The sequence below is a fragment of the Bos mutus genome, chromosome 20 (assembly GCF_027580195.1).
Source record: "Bos mutus isolate GX-2022 chromosome 20, NWIPB_WYAK_1.1, whole genome shotgun sequence".
Classification (NCBI taxonomy): domain Eukaryota; kingdom Metazoa; phylum Chordata; class Mammalia; order Artiodactyla; family Bovidae; genus Bos; species Bos mutus.
In genome coordinates, this window is record NC_091636.1 from 30,241,012 (window position 1) to 30,261,923 (window position 20,912).

Here is a 20,912-nt window from a genome sequence, read left to right on the forward strand (position 1 = left end):
GTCACCCAGGCTGCGTGCGTCTCGGGAGCCTGCGCCCTGACGTCACCTTCGTGCGACCCGACGGGCTCGTCTGTTCGCGGCGTGTTTCAGGGGTTTCTTACAGTATCCACGTGATCTTCTGCATGTTCTCCTGCATAGTCAGGAAGGGGACTGGCGGAGTCCAAGAAATTCTTGACGCTGGAGTCTCGGCGGACCGTCCGGGCTTACCGAGGTAAAGGGGGCTCCTAATGAAGGTACCCCAGACTCACATCAGGCCTTCCTTGCTATCTAGCATGTTTCCCTGGGGCTTCCCGGTCTCCGCGGAGTGGCTAAACTCCTTAAGCAACCTCTCAGGATCCTCGCAATTTACTTTCGACCTAGATTTTCCTCCTCTACGGTCACTCTCCACTTCTACTGTCCACCATTATTAGTCCCTGGAGTCATCCACACCCTTTCAAAGTAGTAGGCAGATTTCCATCTCTGTCTTTGCTTATGTGGTTCTCTCAGTTTGCAGTGCCCGCTCTTATTAAGTGGTTAATTGGTTTCAATATTATTCTAAAGGCCCAACTGAAATGCACACTTTGAATGTTTCTGGTAGCCTCCCAGTTAAAGTCTCGTCTGAGCGTTTTGTTTTCTGTATATTACTTATAGCATACTTTTGGTGTTCTGCCTTGTGATGTAGTAGTACCTAGTTTTCATTCAGGCCCGGTTTTTTCAGCCTGTTACCACTCTCTGATTGTTTTCTTCCTGTTCATTTTCACGTCACTTCTTGCATCCGTGCTTTTACACCGTCTTGCTTCCCCTCTCCTGCCTCTGATGCTGTTCGTCACTTTAATCTGGCAAACCACTGTAAAGTACTTCTTTCAAGGCAGTTATGTTCTCCATGGCCTATATAGTTGACTCTCGAACACTGCGGTGAGGTAGCTTTAGGGGCCCTTACCTTCTTCGGAGGGATAACTTACAGTGGACTCTCCGTGTATGGGATTCCTCCACATCCTGGGCTCCACTTGTGCTTTCAACAAGCCGTAATTCTGTAGTACTGTGGTATTTACTGTTGAAAAAAAATCTGCTCTAAGCAGACCCACACAATTCAAAACTGCTGTTCAAGGGTCAGTCGTGCTCTAGTGAGGGGCTAAGGCCCACAGACAGGCTAGATCTGGCCCACTGTCTGTTCTGGGGTCGTTAGTGAGCCACGTATGTTTTTTATAGATGAACATTTGTGATTTGTTTGATGATGGGTATGTGCTAAGTGGCTTCAGTTGTGTCTCACTCTCTGTCGCCCTATGGACCTTGGCTCCCCAGGCTCGTCTGTCCATGGGGATTCTCCAGGCAGGAAGACTGGAGTGGGCTGCCATGCCCTCCTCTAGGGGATCTTCCCGACCCAGGGATCGAACCTGAGTCTCCTGCATCTCCTGAATTGACAGGCAGGTTCTTTACCACTTTGCCACCGGGGAAGCCCTATTTGATGACAGGACACATCATTCAAAGTCCATGTAACTTTCTCCCCCTTCTCCAAAGAGTCTCTTTCATTCATAAACAGAATATCATACTTACAGTTATTTGGGGGTAGCTTGTTAGTAAAAAATTTGGAATTTTTTCTTTCTTGGTATGTAAGTAACTACATAATATCCTCCATTTTGCCTGCTGGCCTACAAAGCCTAAAATATTTATTCTTTGGCCTTTTACAGAAAAACTCTGTGGACTTGTGCTTTATAGCAGTGTTCACACCACTCATGGTTTTAATTTTGTTTCCCATATAACCCAGCACAATGCTTCCTTTTGTTCCTTTCACGAATATTTATTTGAAACTCAAGTGTTAGTCGCTCAGTCACATCTGACTTTTTGTGATTCCATGGACCGTAGCCCACGAGGCTTCTCTGTCCGTGGGATTCTCCAGGCAGGGACGCTGGAGTGGGTATAGTCATTCCCTTCTCCAGGGGATCTTCCCAGCCGAGGAATTGAACCCACATCTCTTGCATTACAGGCAGATTCTTCACTGTCTGAGCCAGGGAAGCCCCCATCGGGCAGTTGTTTTTAGTCTTCCAGACATAAAATGTTCAGTTTCAGTTCGGCCCCTCAGTCATGTCCGACTCTTTGCCACCCCATGGACTGCAGCATGCCAAGCCCCTGTCTATCAACAACTTCTGGAGCCTGCTCAGACTGATGTCCATCGAGTCAGTGATGCCATCCAACCATCTCATCCTCTGTCATACCCTTCTCCTGCCTTCAATCTTTTGCAGCATCAGGCTCTTTTCCAGTGTGTCAGTTCTTCCCATCAGGTGGCCAAAGTATTGGAGTTTCAGTTTCAGCATCAGTCCTTTCAATGAATATTCAGAACTGATTTCCTTTAGGACTGACTGGTTTGACCTCCTTGCAGTCCAAGGGATTCTCAAGAGTCTTTTCCAACACCACAGTTCAAAAGCATCAATTCTTTGGCGCTCAGCTTTCTTTATGGCCCAGCTCTCACATCCAGACATGACTACTGGAAAAACCATTGCTTTGACTAATGGGGAAAAAGGATCATTATGATGCCATATGTTTATATGAATTGACAGAAATACAGTCAAGTAGATTTATAAAAGACAAGCCTGTAACCTAGCTAAGGAAGTCAGAGGTTTCCTGGAGGATGTGATTCTCAAATATTAAGTGATAAATAAGAGGTAGGTAGAAAGAGATCATTCTTGCCAGAGAGGACAGATGAAGACAGATACTGAGACAAGGAAGAGCATGGTGTGTTAAGTGAGTAAAAAGAAGTGAAGCTGGAAAGATAAGCAAGGGCAAGATTACAGAGGGCCTTAATTCTGTTTGAAGGAGCTTGCACCTTCTTTTCTGGGCAGTTTTGGGCTTTGTAGCAAAAGCTAGATTTGCATGGTAGTTCGGTAACTGACGGCTATTTGGAAGACAGACAGAGTCAGGGAGACCTTATATTGCACTATTTCAGTAGTTGAGAAGATGTGAATTAGAGCAGTCTAACTAGGTGGTGTGGACATTATGGAGTTTAGAAAGATTTGGAAGGTAAAAGCAGCAGCTCTTGCTAAATATTATATGTTAGAAGTGAGAAGGAACGACAAGTTAGGACTGATTCAAGATTCCCAGCTGGTGCCAATTACCAGCTGAAATGAAGAGTCTCAGAGTATATGAAGGCACTGACCATGTCTGTTTCACTCAGCATTGTGCCACAGTGCCCAGAACAGTGTGTTACTTTGTAAGTACTTCAGTGAACAGAATAGTTTCCCTTTTTTAAATCATGAATTGCCATGTTTCATCAAAGCCTTTAAAATATGTTGCACCTGTGTATTTTGGTGTTACAGTGTTTTCAGACTTTTGAGAATAGATGAGTTGCTCCACTGAATTATTCCCCTGTTGCAAATAAATGGTTCTGGAAAGACATTTCAGCTTAATTACATGTTAGTTAAAAGTTTTAATTAGTTGTTGTATGGCAGAAACCAGCACAACATTGTAAAACATTTAGGTAAAGGTATTGTAAAGATCCTATGGTATGTGAAGAAGTTTATGCAAAGAAACACTCTTCATGTTGTGAAAAGTTATTTTTTAAACCTTAGATTTAATAAAACAAATGTGGAATTATAAAAGCTTTCAGTTCAGTTCAGTTGCTCAGTCATGTCCGACTCTTTGCGACCCCATGAATCGCAGCACGCCAGGCCTCCCCGTCCATCACCATCTCCCGGAGTTCACTCAAACTCACGTCCATCGAGTCAGTGATGCCATCCAGCCATCTCATCCTCTGTCGTCCCCTTCTCCTCCTGCCCCCAATCCCTCCCAGCATCAGAGTCTTTTCCAATGAGTCAACTCGTTGCATGAGGTGGCTAAAGTACTGGAGTTTCAGCTTTAGCATCAGTCCTTCCAAAGAGCACCCAGGGCTGATCTCCTTTAGAATGGACTGGTTGGATCTCCTTGCAGTCCAAGGGACTCTCAAGAGTCTTCTCCAGCACCACAGTTCAAAAGCATCAATTCTTCGGTGCTCAGCTTTCTTCACAGCCCAGCTCTCGCATCCATACATGACCACTGGAAAAACCATAGCCTTGACTAGACGGACCTTTTTTCGCAAAGTAGTGTCTCTGCTTTTGAATATGCTATCTAGGTTGGTCATAACTTTCCTTCCAAGGAGTAAGCGTCTCTATTTCCCAGGCAGTGATGGGACCAGATGCCATGATCTTCGTTTTCTGAATGTTGAGCTTTAAGCCAACTTTTTCACTCTCCTCTTCGCTTTCATCAAGAGGCTTTTTAGTTCCTCTTCACTTTCTGCCATAAGGGTGGTGTCATCTGCATATCTGAGGTTATTGATATTTCTTCCTAGAATTTCATTTCAGAATTGTTTTATTCGTGTTTTCTTTCTTAAGTTTAAGCCTTTTAAAATCAACTAACTTAATTTTAATCTTCTACATCAGAAGCTTTTAAATTTAATTTTATTCGTCTACATTAAAATATCAGCTCTGCTTTCTTCTTGGCAGTTTTAGGCTTTCAGGAAGTCAGGTCCCTAGTGAAGTGAAGTCGCTCAGTCGTGTCCAACTCTTTGTGACCCCATGGACTGTAGCCTACCAGGCTTCTCCATCCATGGGATTTTCTAGGCAAGAGTACTGGAGTGGGGTGCCATTTCCTTCTCCATGGGATCTTCCTGAACCAGGAATCGAACCCGGGTCTCCTGCATTGTGGGCAGACGCTTTACCCTCTGAGCCATCAGGGAAGCCCCAGGTCCTTAGACTGTTTTTATAGATTAAATGTTGTTTTAAGTTTAATTTTAGGAAGCATTTGTATTTGCAGTTTCATGTTAATATTTTCTGTTGTTAATAAATGAATGTTCCAAGCCAGTGTGTTTCGCTCTGCTTTGGCAACTGGATGGCTGAGCCAGATTTATTCCCAAGTGTTGTAAATTGGTCAGTTAGGTGCGGGAACATTTGTGTGTAGTCTCTGCGTATAACTGAGCAGATAGTACACTATGGTAGCCCTGTTTTCTTCTTGTTTCCTTTAGATTGTCTCTTCTGTATTAAGGTTAAATGGTTATGATCACTGATCTATAAGCTACCGCACAACCTTTGGAAAAGACACAGAGTAAGAATCATAACTATATATAGGTTTATGAATAGTAGTAATGTGTATATAAAATATTTTTTTTTCAGACATAAGACAGTCACTTTAATTACACCAGTTTCAAACTAGTTACCCTTGGATAACAGTGCAATTATATGAAAGTATGGCTGGTTATAAGCCTGTATCAATCCAGACATATCCTGTACTTGGTGAAAAAATCACCCAAGATACACTGTACTGGAACAACTATAAGGTAAGTGTAGACAAAATTAAGGGGGTGCTGTTTTGCATTTAATGCCAATTTCTCCAGCATTTGTAAGACTTTGGATATGCTAGTAAAGAGTTAATAACTAAAAATAATCTGTCAGCAGCTTATAGTTTGGGTAGAAAATTGGATGTCTGATTTTTTTTTCTTGGAATTATATAAAAATCCATATTCCTTAATCAGTTTAATAATACAGGTATCTAACACACAATAGATGATTAATCAATGCAAGTGAATTAAATTTTAGAACTTGAATCTCATATGAAAGAAGGTTTTAAAAAAACTTTTTTTTCTTAATCTCAGGAGGAAGAGATGTAAAATGAATTCTTTGCTGTCTGAAAAGGCTAATTAAATGATTTTTCTTTATAAAAAAGATGATTGACTTAATAGAAAAATGGAAAGATGTTTGGATTGGAAAGTTTATAGGAAAGGAAATTTAAGTAGCCAATAAATATGTTAAAAGAGCTCCAACTTCACTCATAATTGAATAAGTGCAAATTAAAACAATAATTAGATAATTATTGAGTAATAATTTAGATACCTTTTCATGTATAATGTTGGCGCAAATGAAAAATTTTGATCATCATTTCTGCTTGAGGTAGGGAAAATTGGTGCAAACTTTTCAGAGGGCAATTCTGGCATTATCTCTTACGATAAAAATAACTTGTGGTCTTGTAAATTACACAGCTTGGAACTTCACCAGTGAATATACTCTCCAAAATTTGTGTATGTTATCCTTATGTGTAAAGATGCTCATTGAAGTATTATTTATAATATTAGAAATCTCAGAAAAACCTGTTTGTTAGTAGTGGACTGGTAAAGTAAGTTATGATATATCTTATAATGGATGGTAAAGCTATTGCTCACATGAAAAGTTAGCTAAGATATGTTAGTGAAAAAAAGGCAGGGTACAAAGTAGCCTGCATGGTTGTAACTGTGTTAATACTCTCTATTATTTTTCATTAAGACACCTGTTCAGATCAAGGAGTTTGGTGCAGTGTCAAAAGTGGACTTTTCTCCCCAGCCTCCGTATAACTATGCAGTCACAGCTTCTTCAAGGGTAAATATAATATTTTTCTTTCACGTAGTTTATATTTACTGCTGTTCTTGAGCCATCTAGTAAAATGCTGTGTTTTTTATCTTGTTGTAGATTCACATTTATGGCCGATACTCCCAAGAACCTATAAAAACCTTTTCCCGATTTAAAGACACAGCATACTGTGCTACTTTTCGACAGGATGGTAGACTCCTTGTGGCTGGCAGTGAAGATGGTGGGGTTCAGCTTTTTGATATAAGCGGGAGGGCTCCCCTCAGGCAGTTTGAAGGCCATACTAAGTAAGAGACAGTTGTTTTGTTTTATTTTTTTATTGAAGTATAATTAGCATACATTCTGTTACTTTCAGGTGTACAGTATTTGTGTATATTGTGTAATGATTGTCACAATAAACCGGTTAATATCTGTCACCATACAGTTACAGATAGTTGTCTTTCTGTACATTTGTTGTAAGTTCTGTTGGTTTTACAGGCTTTGAAAGAAAGAGTTCTGTGACGATTATGTACCATTATTGACTTTATTTCCTGATTGTTCTAAGACAGCGTGCATAACTTGGTTCAGTCCTGTGGTCCATTTTGATGGGGCTCATGAATTCCCTAGAATTTTTTGCAACATTTTAGGAAATGTGAGTTTCTCTATGTAGACGTCCTATAGCTTTCGTTAACTTCTCAGTGAGTTTTGTGACCCCATTGAGGTTCTAAAGGCAACCTCACAACTGTTATGGAGAACTCAAGAGGCCTGGATTTAATATAAACAAATAGAGTTTGTTTTTTTGAAATCAAGTTGGAAGGTGGGATTTTTTTTTTCTACTTGTATTTGGTATTTTGCTTCTTAAAAATTAAACAGCCAAAGGCAGTTTTATAACTTTGTTTCAGGATTACCAATGTCATTGCTGAAATTTACTGTTGATTTTAAGTCTCAAAAAGTGTTTTTTATAGTATATTATCAGGATAGTCTTAGTTCATCAGTGAAATGTTTTAAATATAGTAGATTCATGGAACATGATTCTGCTTAGTGGCAAGTCTCCTTAGAATTTTTTAAAATCTACCCATTTTTAAATTTTTTAAATTAAAGTAACTTTGTGCCAACATTTAGAACATTTAACTTTCCACTGAGCAGCAAAGTAGAAATGTTAACATATCAGAAAATATAATTTTAAGGCCATTGTTCAGTATTTTTATTAACTTCATAGTACCAGGGATATATACATTTTAAATTGGCTTGAGGATAAACATCTGTTTAAAGATTTTTAAGATTTTATTTTTCTCTCATGATTTCTCTCTACAATTACTTACTGAAAATGAGCTGCTTTTCTTGTTATTTAGGATGTTAGACGATACCAGAAATAATTTTTTCTTGTTTTTTGATATATTGATTCTTGATTTTTCAGAGCAGTTCATTCAGTAGATTTTACAGCTGACAAATATCATGTGGTTTCTGGGGCTGATGATTATACAGTTAAATTATGGGATATTCCAAACTCCAAAGAAATTCTGACATTCAAAGAACATTCAGATTATGTGAGGTGTGGATGTGCTAGCAAACTGAACACAGATCTCTTTGTCACAGGTTAGTGAAATCTTTTTCTTCCCTCTTGAAGTTGTTAAGTTTATTGATATACTTGGATGTTGCTTTGGGATTCTTTTTCAAAGAAATATGTATGTGTTTATCCTGTTGTTTTCTTTTCTTTTTCTTCTTTGGGGGATTGTTCTTAATTGTCCTCCACATGTGATTTGAAGCATCGTGCTCTGGTTTTCAGAGCTCCCCCAGTGGTCGGGAAGCAGAGGTGATGCAGTCCAGTCCTCATGGGTGTCTGTGTCAGGCTCCCAGATGACTCAGTCGTCTGAAGGCAGGAGTAGTTTAAGGTTCCATGTAGGTTAGTGTTTCAGAAACAGACAGTGGTAACAGAGGGTTTAGAAGTACTGTATCTTGAGTATACATATGTCTTTTTAAAATTTCATCTAAGCCTTTTCTCCTGGTAAAGTTTTGTTTGAATATGCACACACACACGTTTTTGTTTTAGGGTCGTATGATCATACTGTGAAGATGTTTGATGCACGAACAAACCAGAGTGTTATCTCTGTTGAGCATGGACAGCCAGTGGAGAGTGTCCTGCTTTTTCCCTCTGGAGGTCTTCTGGTATCAGCAGGTATTTCCTTTAAAAATTGTTTCACCAGTATTGTTTGTCTCGAGTCAGGTATTTCTTTGTCAGTGTGCACTTGAATCGCACATTTAGTTTTTTTGCTTAGACAGTTGACAAGTGGGATAGGTGAGCAGTTTTTATTTACTGAGTACCTACTGTGAGCCAGGCACTGTGCTTTTATTCTCTCCAGTCCCCTAGATGTGCTTAAAAGATAGTTTTCTCTGTTTTACAAAATAAAGACAAAGTTTTAAGTAATTTGTCCAAGAAAAAGTGGTAAGTAGCAAATCGGCAATCTCAGAATTTGAGAGCCTGTGTTGTGTACTTACCCAGAAATCCAGGTCGGACTCCTGCTGTTGTTCCTACATACGAGATCTGTAGCTGCTTTTGAAAACACAAGTTCTTTCAGATCTAGAATTAGGCTTCTCTCTTTTTATGTGACTCTTGATTGAAATGGCCTTACTCAGCAAAGAGCTGATAGTGCTGGAGGAGGAGATAACGTGGACTCAGAGTGGCCTCAGTGTATTTTTCGTCAAGTTGAAAGTGAGGTATTTTTTTCATTATTGTTCATAGTGCATTTTCAGATTTATAATGGAAGTAGTAAATTGGCTTTTTTCATTTGTTAAGTCAAAATTCGTGTGTTGGCATTAGAAGAATACATAGGTAGTGTATAGCTTTGCTTTGTTTTTTTGCTTAATTCTAAAATCCAAATAGAAGTTATCCCGTTTTATACTTTTTTCCTCATACCTATTTGATTTCAAAATAAGTTGATAATATTGTCAGAGTTTCTATTTTTCTTGCTGTTATTTTGAGAAATGGAAGTACGTACAAGTTGAACAGGGAGAATGGGTGTCTTTATGCCGATCTCCGTCTGTTGCTGATGAACTGTGTGACCTTGGGCCATCCCTCAACCAATATAGATAGACCTTGAAGATGAGAGGTCTATCTGACCACTGGGCGAGGTCAGTGGTTTCAAACTGTGGTCTCTTTCATGAGCTGCTGCCCGTGGGGAGACAGGGACTGAGAATTGGGGTCTAGGCCCTTTTTCACAGTCAGGATGGGTAAGACCTATGTCCCCACCAACCCCAGCTTCCTTGTCCCCTCCCACCCCTAGCTCTCCAGCCTCTTTTTCTGTTTTACCTGCTAGACTTTTGCTTAATACTTATCTGAAAGAAAAGATGCCATATTAAAAAATTTCTTTTTAAACCATTGGATTAAATTGCTTTTAAGAATGCTTCCAGTTCTTAGAGTAAAAGTTATAGAGAAGTTTTTCAGTTTTGTTGGCATTCACAGAATTTTTAGGAAACGATATCTTCATTATTCTTTCCCATTTTTGTCCAAAATTCCTTTGAAGAATGATTTTATGGTGCTTTTCAGTTGTTTTCCAAATTAAACTAATGATTATTTCTTTTTATAGGAGGTCGGTATGTTAAAGTCTGGGACATGCTAAAAGGAGGACAGTTGCTAGTGTCTTTGAAAAATCATCATAAAACTGTGACATGTTTATGTCTCAGCAGCTCTGGACAGAGGTTACTCTCTGGCTCACTGGATAGGTTAGCATTTTAATTTTCTTTCTTAATCATTCTTAGTGTGCATATGTTTACTGCTGGAAGAAATGTTATTTCTGCACAACTTGTGATAGCATTAATATGCTGCCAAATGATTTCCCTGAAAAAAATCTGTTGAGTTGAAAATAGTTTTGACCTTTCATTTATACAGAGCAAACTTATTTTCTCCCTTGATGTAATTTTTTGCTTTAATTTATATACTTCAGGAATTTATTGAATCATTTGAATATTCTTTTAAAATAATTGGTTATTCTGTAGTTTTCTTTTAAAATCATTATTGTATATTTTGAAATACTTATGAGTATGTGTATATATAGCTTATATTCTTTAAAATTTAAAACTTCGTATAAAAATTTCTGTGTGTTAATTGTCTGGAAATTACATATTTCTAAATATTACTGTATTCAGTAAGCATTGGTGTTTCACCAGTTAATGTTCTAGAACAGTGCTGTACAACAGAAACACAGTCTGAGTTACATATGTAATTTTCAGTTTTGCCAGCCATGTTTAAAAGGTAAAATTAATAATATATTTACTCTAAAATATTATTTTAGTATGTAATCAGCATAAAATTATTAATGATAGACCGGGAAACAAGTTCAGCCTCATATACATGCCCAATGATACTTTATGATTTAAGTGAAATATAGTTGTATTTAATAGAAAAATATTTTTATACTGCCTCAATTTTAAAATTAAGTAAAATAAATTCACTTCTTTTTCACTGCCCACATTTTAAGTGCTCATGAGCCATATGTGGCTAGAGCGATGACCCAGTTCTAGAGTTTACTTTCATTTATCTGTTGTTGCTCCTTTTATTTCCATATTTCTTTTTTCACTGTTATGTAAAGCCTTGGTTTTTCATCATATTTATTAAAAAGTATACATATTTTAAAAGCTAGAAAATACTTCTGATACAGAGGAACTTACCATGTAAATATAAAGCAAATTCCCTGCAGTGGTATTAGTAGACAGTTTGGGACTTGATTTTTAGATGTGTCCCTTCAAAAGCTCCTGGTAAGTTAGCTCTGTTCATAGTAGTTCTCAACCCAGAGTGCCTTTTGTCCCTCAGGGGCTGTTCGCACTCTCTGTGGACATTTTCAGTTGTTGTCACAACCTGGGGGTAGAGTGTTCTTGGTATGTAGGGAGAAGAGGTCACAAATGCCACTGAAGATCCTGCAGTACACAGGACAGCCACCATTACAAAGAATTATCCTGCCCACAGTGTCAGTAACGATGAGTGAAGCTGAGAAACCCTGCTCTTTGACGTCAATGGACTTTGATGCTGTTTCTTTAGTTTCGAGTTTCATCTTCAGGAGACAGTGGTCTATCCTTCTGGTGGCTGGTTGAAGTGTTTATGCAAACAATAAAAAAGAGTTTGTTTTTAAAAGAGATTCAGTGATAAATTACTTTGTAACTAATGTTACTAATCATTTTTCTTCATTGTTGTATGTTTTAATATTCATATATTGAATTTTTAAAAACTAACTTTTTATACTCATTTCTAAGATGCTTTGTGACAAAGCTCTTTTTTTTCTTTTTTTGTTAGGAAGGTGAAAGTATATAGCACAACTTCCTACAAAGTAGTCCACAGTTTTGATTATACAGCTTCAATTTTGAGTCTTGCACTTGCAGTAAGTACTTTTAGCTTTTTTTTTTAAACTTTGACTAACCTTGCCTGTTAAATGAAACTAACGTGAAGTATTAAGGTTTATCTTCGCATTTGAATAAGTATTAGTTTCTTCTTATCACATTAGATAATTGGGTTAAGACAATGGCTGGAATATATGAGTTGTCTCAATAACTAAGCATGAATTCAGATTTAGGTCCTACTCATTGCACAACTCAAACTAACTGTAGTGTTGTATAGGCATTGTTAACACTAAGGGCAGGACCTGGAAAGTAGATAAATCTCTCTTCAGCACATTTAACGCAAGGGTTAAATACTCCAAAAAGTCAGGTTGGCTCTCTAAGCCAAAAAACAAAAGGGCGGGCAGGGGGTGGGGGAGACAAAGGGGCAACAAAATGGAATGTCTCCTTTTCTTTGTTAACTGCTCTTTCTGGGGTGTTTAGTGTCCAGTTTCATGAGCTATTGAGGAGGAGGAATAGGTTTGAACACCTTATATAGAAATCTGAACTGGGAGTGGAAAAGAAGTTATGCAACGTTTTCTTGACAAGATGTTGGAAAGTCGTGCCGCCTCTGGGGCTCCCTGGTGGCGCTGGTGGGAAAGAATACGCCTGCTAGCGCAGGAGACGCAGGAGACGCGGGTTCACCCCCTGGGTCGGGAAGGTCCCCTGGAGGAGGGCATGGCAGCCCACTCCAGTTTTCTTGCCAGGAGGATCCTGTGGACAGAGGAACCTGGTGGGCTATAGTCCAAAGGGTCACAAAAGAGTTGGACACGACTAAAGCAATTAGCATGGGTCCACACACGCATGCTACCACATCAGTCTTTTTCTAGGAGGAGAGTATGGGGAGAAATTATTTTAGAAATATTTCCCAAGATGTTATTAACTGTGTATTATTATACCAACTGGCAGTGATAATTTCCAAGTATAATTAAAAATGAAAATTTCTCAGCGGTGTCTGACTCTTTGCCACCCCAGGCCAGATTACTGCAGTGGTAGCCTTTCCCTTCTCCAGGGGATCTTCCCAACCCAGGGATAGAACCCAGGTCTCCCTCATTGCAGGTGGATTCTTAACCAGCTGAGCCACAAAGGGAAGCCCGAGAATACTGGAGTGGGTAGCCTATCCGTTCTCCAGCAGATCCTGTCAAACAGTAGTATCTTAGAGGAATAAAAATGATTTTACTTTAACTTTTCACATAGGTCAGTCACTGTTAGGCAGAGAATCAGTATCCTAATGGAGCTCTTGATGAAAGTACGGACAAGTAGCAAGCACATTATAAATGGTATTTGGAAGAAAAAGCAAGGTGAATTATGAGTTCCTAATACACTAACTTACTTTTCTAATTGCTCTTAGCATGAAGATGAGACAATAGTTGTAGGAATGACCAATGGAATACTGAGTGTTAAACATCGGAAATCTGAAGCAAAGAAGGATTCGGTGCCCAGGAGAAGAAGGCCTGCATATCGAACTTTTATTAAGGGAAAAAATTATATGAAACAACAGGTATTTGTATATTTCATATATATTTTTTATGGATGAAAGTTGTTAGAATAGCCAGCTTCATCCCTGCACATTACTGAAAAAGTGTAGTTCACCTGGCAGTTAGCTTCATTTTTTAACTTGATTTTACTTTTCTCTACTTCATATTTATCTCCAGATTGCTAGATTGGGGACATTAAATTAATAAGTAATGGGGATGTAACTGTCCAGTTTTCCCAAAACCATTTGTTGAAGAAACTGTCTAATGACACTTCTTAATGCCCTGAATCTTGGCAACATTACTATGCTCAGAACAGTGTCTTTCACACACTGTCTGGTTTGATCTTCTAAATAACCCTGAAAAAGAGTAGAGCCAATAATATCTCCATTTGACATCTGAGAAGATGGAGATACAAAGAAGTTCTGATTGATCCAGGATTTCTCTACTGGTACTAGGTGGTTGCTCAGATTCTTGTTTTCTCTTTCTACTCAGTCACTGCTTGCTATGTAAAGAGAGTTGCAGTGAGCAGTGTCTGCCCAGGATGGAGATGTTGTGTGTGGATCCCAAGTTAAAATCACAGGACACTAAGAACATGGTGATGTGGCACATTGTACCGTTTTCATTTGATTGACTTCATGGGCTTATAACCCTTCTTTACGATAGACTTCGAGGACACTGTGGAACTATGATTATTTCGAATGAAACTATTTGGATATTGATTTTTCTTTGTAAATTTGCTTTTCAATGCAGGATGACATTTTGATCAACAGACCATCAAAGAAACATCTAGAATTGTATGACAGGGATCTGAAAAACTTCCGGATCTCTAAGGCACTTGACAGAGTCCTTGAGGTGAGTGAGTAAAGTGTGTGTGATTTTTCTTTTTGTAAAAACGTTTTTTTAGAGCAGTTTTAGGTTCAGAGCATGATTGAGGGGAAGGTACAGAGCTTTCCCATCTGCCATCTGCCCTGCACATGCAGAGCCTGTGGGGTGCATTTGTTGGAACTGATGAACCCACAGGACATTATTTTTAACTTTTATAATTATTTTAGCTGCACTGGGTCTTCGTTGCTATGTAGGGTTTCTTTAGTTGTGACAAGTGAGGTCTTCTCTCTAGTTACGGTTCACGGGAGTCTCCTGGTGGCTTTTGTTACGGAGCATGACTCTAGCCTTGATGTACTTTTGTCTGCAACCAGTTGGACCACTTTGTGGCAAATAGGTGGGGAAACAATGGAAACAGTGACAGACTTTATTTTCTTGGGGTCCAAAATCACTGCAGATGGTGATTGCAACCATGAAATGAAAAAGACACTTGCTTCTTGGAAGAAAAGCTATGACCAACCTAGACAGCATATTAAAAAGCAGAGACATTACTTTGCAGACAAAGGTCCGTCTAGTCAAAGCTATGGTTTTTCCAGTAGTCATGTATGGATATGAGAGTTGGACTATAAAGAAAGCTGAGCACCAAAGAACTGATGCTTTTGAATTGTGGTGTTGGAGAAGACTCTTGAGGGTCCCTTGGACTGCAAGGAGATCCAACCAGTCAGTCCTAAAGGAAATCAGTCCTGAATATTCACTGGAAGGACTGATGCTGAAGTTGAAACTCTCCAATCCTTTGGCCACCTGATGCGAAGAACTAAGTCATTTAAAAAAACCCTGATGCTGGGAAAGATTGAAGGCGGGAGGAGAAGGGGATGACAGAGGATGAGATGGTTGGATGGCATCACATATTCAATGGACATGAGTCTGAGCAAGCTCCTGGAGTTGGTGATGGACAGGGAAGCCTAGTGTGCTACAGTCCGTGGGGTTGCAAAAAGTTGGACACAACTGAGCAACTGCACTGATGAACTCGAAAGTGCCGGGCTTCAGTAGTTGCAGCGCATGGGCTTAGTTGCCCTGTGGCATGTGAGATCATCCCAGAACAGGGATTGAATACGGCTTTCCTGCACTGGCAGGCAAATTCTTAGCCACTGGGCCACCAGGGAATTCTGGACCTCAAAGAATTTTTTTTTTTATTTTAAACTTTTTATGTTGTATTGGGGTATAGCCAGTTAACAGTGTTGTAATAGTTTCAGGTAGACAGTGAAGGGACTTGACTGTTCATGTATTCATTCAGCTGTAAATGTATCTATCCAGCTATAAATGTATCCATTCTTTCCCAAGCTCCCCTCCCATCCAGGCTGCCCTATAACATTGAGTTTATTTTTAAAAGAATTATTTTGTTTCTTGCCATGACTCAAAACTGGGAAGGAAAAAAACCTGTTTAAATTTGGTAATTATTAGTGAGTACTAAGACTGATTCTTTTCTTCTGCTGCTCATGTTGACTCTGAAAAATTTTCTAGCCTACTTGTACAATAAAGACGCCTGAGGTTACAGTTTCCATCATAAAGGAGCTAAATCGAAGAGGAGTCCTTGCAAATGCCCTTGCAGGTCGAGATGAAAAGGAAATCAGTCGTGTTCTTAATTTTTTGATAAGGTATGTTTTCTGTCTCTGAAATGCATGTATTTTGCATCTGAAATTTTATCTCCAAATTTACTTTTAGTTTGAGCTTTGTAGAGAACTGACAGAACAGTTTAGTAAATCTGTTTTAAGGATTTTTTTAAAGTTTGCAGGTTTCAGTAAACAGAATTTTTGCTTTGTAGGAATCTGTCTCAGCCAAGATTTGCCCCTGTTTTGATTAATGCTGCTGAAATAATTATTGGTAAGTAGTTGCTAAAATTCTAGCATGCTTGAAGAAGTAGAGGTGTCAGATAATGAAATCAAATAGATTGAAATACCTTGTCTTTATCAAGTCTCCAGTAAAGATTTCATGGAGAAAACAATAATAGTAAGTCAGTGCATTTTAAAGTACAGTAAAATGTATACAATGGATTGGCTTTCAATTGCTAGCACTAGGGTTATTATAATTTAAAAAGTTTTTTTCTTTAAATACCTACAATGACCATGACTAATTTTTAATGAGAAAACGAAAAATAAGTCGGAATTAATTATTTCTCTCTGAAATACATATATTCAGATGGATTATTTATGTAAAACATAAATTGTACAAGTACAGATATTTTGGTGTCTTTTATATTTCATATTTTTGTACTTTTTCTAAATTCTGCTGTTCATATTTTGTTTAGAAAGATGTTTATAGTTAATGTTTCCTCTCTTTCTAGATATATATCTACCTGTGATTGGTCAATCACCTGTAGTTGATAAAAAGTTTTTGATACTTCAAGGACTTGTAGAAAAAGAGATTGATTACCAACGAGAACTACTGGAAACCTTGGGCATGATGGATATGCTTTTTGCTACCATGACAAGGAAAGAAAGCACTTCTGTGTTGCAGCATAATACATCTGATGGATTTCTAGAGAACAATAAGATTGAATCATAGTGTCTGCTTAACAGGAAACATAAGAACTCCTAACATGGAATAGATTTGATGCTATTAACTATTGGGAAGAGAATCTCTTTGATACATTAAAAAAATCTATTTGCAGAAGCAATTTTATAGAAGAGACTGGAATAACTATGCTTGGAAAATAAGAAACTTTTTAAACATGGTTTTCCATGTTCTATTTTGAATTATTTCATGGCATCTTCAGCTGGAAGAGATCTCAGTTTTGGTCATAGTGTATGTCCATCTTGGACAGGTCGACATTAATTTTAATATAGCTGAGTTCTGTTTCACCGTTTGAGTAAACACTCAGAACTCTGGAGAGGGTTTCGACTTAAGAATCCTGCCAGAGGAACAGGGCTTTATTTTTTCCTATCGTGGAAAAACAAGAAAACAAATGGCAACAACCAGTACTTTCTCCAGTCAGTGCACTTGGGGTCGCCAGGCTCCAGCTGAACGTGCCCCCTTTCCTTGCTGTCATCATTTGTCCCAAGTCACGAGTTCCACCTCAGCTGGTAATTGGGCTCTATCTGTTCCCCATGTGGCAACTTAGTGGCCAACTCCGAGTGCTGACACGAGTTTGACATGTATTCAGAGAGTGTGATGAGGCAGATTTGATAGCTAGAAATTGTGCTCACCAGCCTGTGTTTTCTTTTTCTTCCCGTAATCTTGACTGTGCTGCTCAGGACAGGGCCTGCAGGTAAGCCTTCGGAACCATATTTATCCTCTTCCCCTCAGTATGCAGCCTTTCTACCAGCTTTTCAGCTTGTTTCAGGTCAGGGGAATGATAAAATTTGCCATTTCTCTAGTGACCAATAGCCTTTCAGCCTTTTTATACCTATATTTGGAGCTTATCTTGCCGCTACCTACCTCTGAAAACCGTTTTCTTTGGCCTGTATTTAGGTTATTTTTCCCTCCTCTATTCTTAACATCATTTTGTGTTTCAGAACCCCTTGTATTTTTTATTTTTTTTTTAAGTTCAACATAAATCACATTTTTTATAAAGAGACTCTTATTTTCTTCTTGATTTCCTGGGATGTATCAATTCCTGATGGATAGTCACTGACTATTCATTTCTAGCACACTGATTTTACACTTGGTCCCTTTTCCACCTTCCCCCAGTTCCTGAAGTAGTTAACTATCTATAAGGAAATATGTCTTAGGCTAGAAGAGTCCTTAATTAAAGTAAAATGTGTAATTGCAGTCTCCTCTTAAATTCACTTCCAGTTCTGTCAATTTATATGTGTATTTTTAAAGCAGAAAGAAGTATTCCCATGTTCTGATAAGGATGTATGCTCAAACAGAGAGTCAGGTTTTCCCTTCATGAATTGATTTAAGCCGTTGTGAAGCCCAGTGGCTTATAAGAAACCAAGAATTTGCTTCCTTGAGTAATTATGAGATTAGTCAAGATCAGAAGCTCTGTCTTTATGTTAAGAAGGGTTAATTTACAAGTTTTTTTTAAAATTTCATAAATGCACTGATAAGTGGGGTACTAGTAAAGCTGAAAGGTTGAGGTTCTTCCAAAAGAGCTAGTTTTTTGGAAGATGAATTTTTGGCATCCAGGGTTGGTATTCTCATTTATCATTGAATTCACCCTTGAATTCCCCAAGCTTGAGTTCCTCATCCCAGCACTGTGAACTGGCCTGCTTGCTGGGGCCAAAACCACTCATTCCCTTTAACACAACTTCACCAGAGTGCTGCCATTTTTTAGATGAGATATGTAATAATAAATTTTCAAAAAGGCTAGGAAACAGTTCTCATAGCCATCAATAGTTCAGTGCTGAGTTCATGAATAGTTTTTAAAGTTTGGGACAAACTGTAGTATTTGTTACTTGAAGTACTATTTGTAATTGGCATATTACAATGTAACATTGGCCTTCATTTCCAACTTAAAATGCCTAAAAATGCCTAACAGGTTTTTAGATTTGTGAATTTTAGTTGAAATGTATTTTTAAGATGTTACTAAACCTGCAGAAATATTGAAGTATTTCAGAGAACTTATTCACTGTACATTTAATTTATTTTATTTATAAAAGTTACAAACTGTGGAAAGTTTTGCTTGTTGGGTCAAATGCTTGTTGCTTCAAATGCTCGTTGATTTGAAGTGCTATTTACAAGAAAATCAAATACCTTCAATGTATAAATGCTACTAAGTTGTTTAAAGGACTCTGGAGTATAAGTTTGTTTAAAGAAATTTGGTCTGTTCAACTTGAATCAGCTCTATCAAACATTAATTAAAAGCCTCATTTAAAATGATTGTTAAAATATAGTAATTTTCTGAATGGAATGACCGTGAATGCTCGTGGGGATAATTCCTTTGTAGAGAAGGGGAAACTGATGATTATGGGAGAGGCGTGCCGGTGGCTGGATCAGTATCCCTGGGAGGAGGTAGGGGTCTGCGTGCCCAAAGGTTGGCTTAGACAGTGTATGAATAGTTTGGGCATTGCTCGGGAAGGAAGCCAGAGATGTGACACAGATGCAGTTAAGTGTGTAGTAGTGACGATGGTGGTTTGTAGAAGTTCTTTACTGAGTTCCTTTATTGAAAAAAACAAGCAAGTGAAACAGCCTGGAGAAATTGGAGATCAGACATGTTGATCATTTGAAAAGAGAACACGGAGTAGGTATGAGAGAGGCCAAGAGCTCATACTTTGGAGCCTGTCTGCTGAGTTTGAACCTTGGCTCAGCCACTCGCTGGCAGTGTGACTGTGTAACTTCGGGCAAGTTATTTTACCACTTTCTATTTCATTTTCCTCATCTGTTAATTAGGCACAGCCACAGAGAGTGGCTGTGAGAATTAAGGGAGTTAATGCCTATAAAATACCTAGACTATTTCTGTTGTTTGCTGTGGTTACTGTCGGGGGAATGAAAGTGCTAGAGAGGGAAGCAGCATTACCAGCAGAGCTCAGGCCCACGTGTGAAGAAGTGTTACAGGAGCAAGACCAGTCAGTATGACTGTGCTGTTCTCTAGTCATGTTTGGCTCTGAGGATGCAGATGTCGGGTAGGCTGAGGTGTGGACTTAATCAACAGCAGAGGTTTCATCAGTGAGTGCACAGTAATTAAGAAAGGGACAAGGACATTGCTGAGACATGAAATGCATAATGCACCATGGAATCAAAGCTGGGTAAGTAAGGCAATGAGATCATGAGGGACTGAGAATGACTGGGTTGACGGACTGTTGGTATGTGTGGAGTTGAGGAGTTACAGTTTGGGTATTAAAGGTAGTGAGCTGGAGACATGAAATGTGCTGGTGAACAAGCCAAGATTATGACTGAATGAAGCCAAGAGTAACGTCGGAGAGAGTGACAGCAAGCGAGGAGCAACAGTGTTGAAAATTCTATGGGGAAGACTTCCCTGGTGGTCCAGTGGTTGGAAATCCTGCCAGTGCAGGGGACATAAGCCTGTGTACCACAACTGCTGAAGCCCGCGCACCCTGGGGCTCTGCGACAAGAGAAGCCATCGCAACGAGGAGTCGTCCCCGCCCGCCCCTGCTCGCCACAACTTGAGAAAGCCCATGTGCAGCCATGAAGACCCAGTGCGGCCAAAAATAATTTTTTTTTTTTTTAAAAGAATCAATACAGAGTGGCCCTTATTGATGAACAATAAAGTGGAGTATTACATATGTAGTCAAATGACGTTAAAATTTAAGGAGAGGTTTTCTTGGGAAGGAATGGGGCAGAGTGGTCCAGAAGCATTGAGGCTCACCTGCCCTACCTGTTAGGACAGCTGTTTGAGGGGTGTGGGGACAACATTAGCAGCACTCGGGAGGACCGCAGAGGAAGCTGGCTAGCAGGGACACAGGAAGCAGGTCCCCCCTGCCTCCTGCTTTCCAAATCTTGTGTGAATATATCTGATTGCTGCTGCTGCTGCTGCTAAGTCACTTCAGTCGTGTCTGACTCTGTGCGACCCCATAGACGGCAGCCCACCAGGCTCCCCCGTCCCTGGGATTCTCCAGGCAAGAACACTGGAGTGGGTTGCCATTTCCTTCTCCAATGCATGAAAGTGAAGAGTGAAAGTGAAGTTGCTCAGTCGTGTCCAACCCTCAGCGACCCCATGGACTGCAGACTTCCAGGCTCCTCCGTCCACGGGATTTTCCAAGCAAGAGTACTGGAGTGGGGTGCCATTGCCTTCTCCAAATATAAGAGCATACATAGCCTCAAAATAGTCTACACATCTGGGCTTCCCTGTTGGCTCAGATGGTAAAGAATCTATCTTCGATGTAAGTGACCTGGGCTCGATCCCTGAGTCAGGAAGCCCCCCTGGAGAAGGGAATGACAACCCACTCCAGTATTCTTGTCTGGAGAATCCCATGGACAGAAGAACCTGGCGGGCTATAGTAAATGGGTGACAAAGAGTCGGACACGA

General features: G+C 39.3%; 1 protein-coding gene across 1 annotated transcript; it reads left to right on the forward strand.

The window, feature by feature from the left end:
- The first annotated feature begins 46 nt into the window (after nt 1-46).
- Nucleotides 47-19,119, forward strand: UTP15 (UTP15 small subunit processome component). The gene is made up of 13 exons (XM_005889320.3): nt 47-211; nt 5,118-5,281; nt 6,261-6,353; nt 6,444-6,628; nt 7,738-7,916; nt 8,371-8,496; nt 9,905-10,040; nt 11,605-11,689; nt 13,036-13,185; nt 13,913-14,014; nt 15,506-15,639; nt 15,807-15,865; nt 16,326-19,119. Exons 2-13 carry the CDS (start codon nt 5,192-5,194, stop codon nt 16,544-16,546), a joined length of 1,560 nt encoding a protein of 519 aa, XP_005889382.1. The 5' UTR covers nt 47-211; nt 5,118-5,191; the 3' UTR covers nt 16,547-19,119.
- The last annotated feature ends 1,793 nt before the right edge of the window (nt 19,120-20,912 follow it).